This window comes from Teleopsis dalmanni, chromosome 1, assembly GCF_002237135.1.
Source record: "Teleopsis dalmanni isolate 2A chromosome 1, ASM223713v2, whole genome shotgun sequence".
Taxonomy (NCBI): Eukaryota; Metazoa; Arthropoda; class Insecta; order Diptera; family Diopsidae; genus Teleopsis; species Teleopsis dalmanni.
Window position 1 is genome coordinate 217,852,098 of NC_051846.1, and position 2,891 is coordinate 217,854,988.

General features: G+C 35.5%; 1 protein-coding gene across 1 annotated transcript; it reads left to right on the forward strand.

The window, feature by feature from the left end:
- LOC119667319 lies at window positions 1-2,442 on the forward strand. The gene has a single exon (XM_038076609.1). It carries the CDS (start codon window positions 1-3, stop codon window positions 2,440-2,442), a length of 2,442 nt encoding a protein of 813 aa, XP_037932537.1.
- The last annotated feature ends 449 nt before the right edge of the window (window positions 2,443-2,891 follow it).

Sequence of the window (2,891 nt, forward strand, 5' to 3'; positions counted from 1 at the left end):
ATGCAGTCACAAAATAATGTAAATCTGGGGAGATCGGATAACCCCACCGCGTCGGGATCGCATAACTCTCGCGTGCAGGATTTGGTACCTGGGTCCTGTTCGACAAGTATGCCACAGAACAACAGAAATAGAACACCTTTGCAGTCCGGTGAACAGCATATACATTCCGATATAGCTCTTACCGTGGCTGGCAGACCACGACAGCGCAGAAAATGGACTTATACTATAAATGAAGATTTATTACGCGCCTACTATATAGCTACAAACAATGAAAGAGATATGACAGCATATCGAACTACACTACATACAATATTCGTTGGGCACCATCCGGACTATAATGTATCCGAACAGCGACTAGCAGATCAAGTACGGGTTATTCATAGAAACAATCTTATACCAGAATCAAGACGAAACGCTATCAAAGAATCGGTTGCCGAAGTAAGTAATGATCAATCGACAGAAACTGCAGAAAATGAGCAAGTGCAATTTGAATCAACTAATACTTCTACAAACGTACATGTACCAGGAACACGTAATAATGTAAATACGATAGAAGTGGAAAATGAACAACCACCTCCTGCTTTAAATGTAAATTTAATTGATGTCGATGAAACCACGGATCAGCAGGAAGATGTAAGTAATGAACAAATGAGACTTAGAAGTAATCAGCATAGCTTAAATGAGATTTTTGAACAACAATTTGACATTTACAGTAACCTTAACCCTCTTTTAAGGCCACGCATTCCGAAAATTAATACTAGTAAGAAGCTAAGTTTTCTTATTGAAACACTTAACAATGATGCGATCCTGACAAAACTGAACAATGTGAGCAATTTGCAAGAATTACATACTATTGTATATGTATCAGCTATAACAATTGCTACTACAATGGGATGCAAGATAGGACAACCCAGAGATGGACCACGAAGAGCTGCAATTTATGGAAATAAGAGTAATACGCTACGAAGAATACAAATTAAAATTGATCATTTAAGAGGAGACTTAGAAAGAATAAATAAGTACATTGAAGGTAATCCTACAAGAAGACTTAAAAACAGGATCAATAAGATATTAAAAACATACAATCTTCACACACGCTACGAAACAAATCACACGAATATTATTAACACAAGAGACACTATAAAACAGAAACTATGTGTACAAGTAGCGAGACAGCGTAAATACAAGTTGTCGAATCAAAGACGAGAAAACAATAGACTCTTTAACAACAACGAAAAGCAATTCTATAGAAAAATACGATCCAATGCCAATACGTCAGACGACGTATATCCAAGTAAGAATAGTGCAGAAAATTACTGGAGTTCACTGTGGTCCAATACACAAAAACATAATGAATCCGCTCTTTGGATTGAAAAAGAGAAAGAGAAATATCAAGAAAAAAAAATGTCAACTTGTCTAATTACATGTGATCAGGTCAAACGAATTATAGCAAAAACACACAACTGGAAATCTCCTGGACCAGATCACATACAAAACTTTTGGTTTAAAAGATTTACTGCAGTCCATCAAAAATTAACTGAACTTTTAAATGAATGTCTACAAAACCCCGCAACATTTCCAATCATTTTTACGAAAGGAAAAACATATCTAATGGCGAAGAATAATGGATTTAAAGGAAACCCAGCAAATGGCCGTCCAATTACTTGCCTCCCAACAATATATAAGATACTCACTGCTTGTATTGGCGAACTTATAAATACATACCTTACACAAAACGATATAATGTGCGTAGAACAGAAGGGATGCAAAAAACACGCAAAAGGATGTAAAGAACAACTAATAATTGACCAAATAATATTGGAACAAGCAGCTAAGAAAAATAGAAACCTACACATGTGTTTTATTGATTACATAAAGGCTTTCGATAGTGTCCCGCACAGTTGGCTGATTGAAGTCCTGAATATATACGGTATTCATTCAACTATTGTTAATTTTCTTGAACACAACATGACGAGATGGCGAACAAACATAGAAATGTTCACTCAAAATGGTGTCATACGAACAGATGAAATAAGTATTCGACAAGGAATTTTTCAGGGTGACTGCCTGTCAGCCTTGTGGTTTTGTATGGCGCTAAATCCGCTAAGTAATCTCTTAAGGAACGCAAAGTATGGCTTCAAAATTAAAGGCAATTCTCGAGAATGTAAAATAAATCATCTCATGTATATGGATGATTTAAAGATATATGCTTCGACGCGAGAAACCTTAGATAAGCTTATTAAAATAGTCGAGGACTTCAGTAATGACATTAGAATGAAGTTTGGCATTGAAAAATGCAGAAAAATCAGTATTGTTCGTGAAAAAATCGTTAAATTCGAAAATTTTGAGCAAAACGAATCGATTATTAAAGACATGGAAGAAGACGAACTGTACAAATATCTTGGTGTATCTCAAAGCAGAAGAATAGCAACAAAGCTGTAAAAGACAAAGTATATAGTGAATTTAAAGGACGTATTCATAAGATAGCCAAGACGAATCTGCAGGGTAAATCTTTGATAAAAGCCATAAATACTTTTGCTATTCCCATTCTGACTTATTGTTTCGGAATAATACAATGGACAACGACTGAGATACAAGCGATGCAGCGAAAAATACGAACTATGCTCACAGAATACAAATTCCACCATCCAAAGTCATGTTGTGAGCGAATGACTATGCCTAGAAAGGAAGGAGGTAGAGGCCTTATTGATCTACAAGAACTACACGACAATCAAATTATATCAATAAGAGAATATTTTAGAAAGAACGCAGAAAATGATATCTTGTTTAAAATTTTAACCAAAGCAGACAAGCATTACACACCATTAAATTTGGAAGGAACTTTTGAAAGAAAAGCACAAGATCGGCAGTGTAAAGAGCAAGCTTGGGCA

Bases quoted from the DNA above. Each gene is read 5' to 3' on its own strand.
- LOC119667319 (XM_038076609.1), top strand. From the start codon at position 1: ATGCAGTCACAAAATAATGTAAATCTGGGGAGATCGGATAACCCCACC.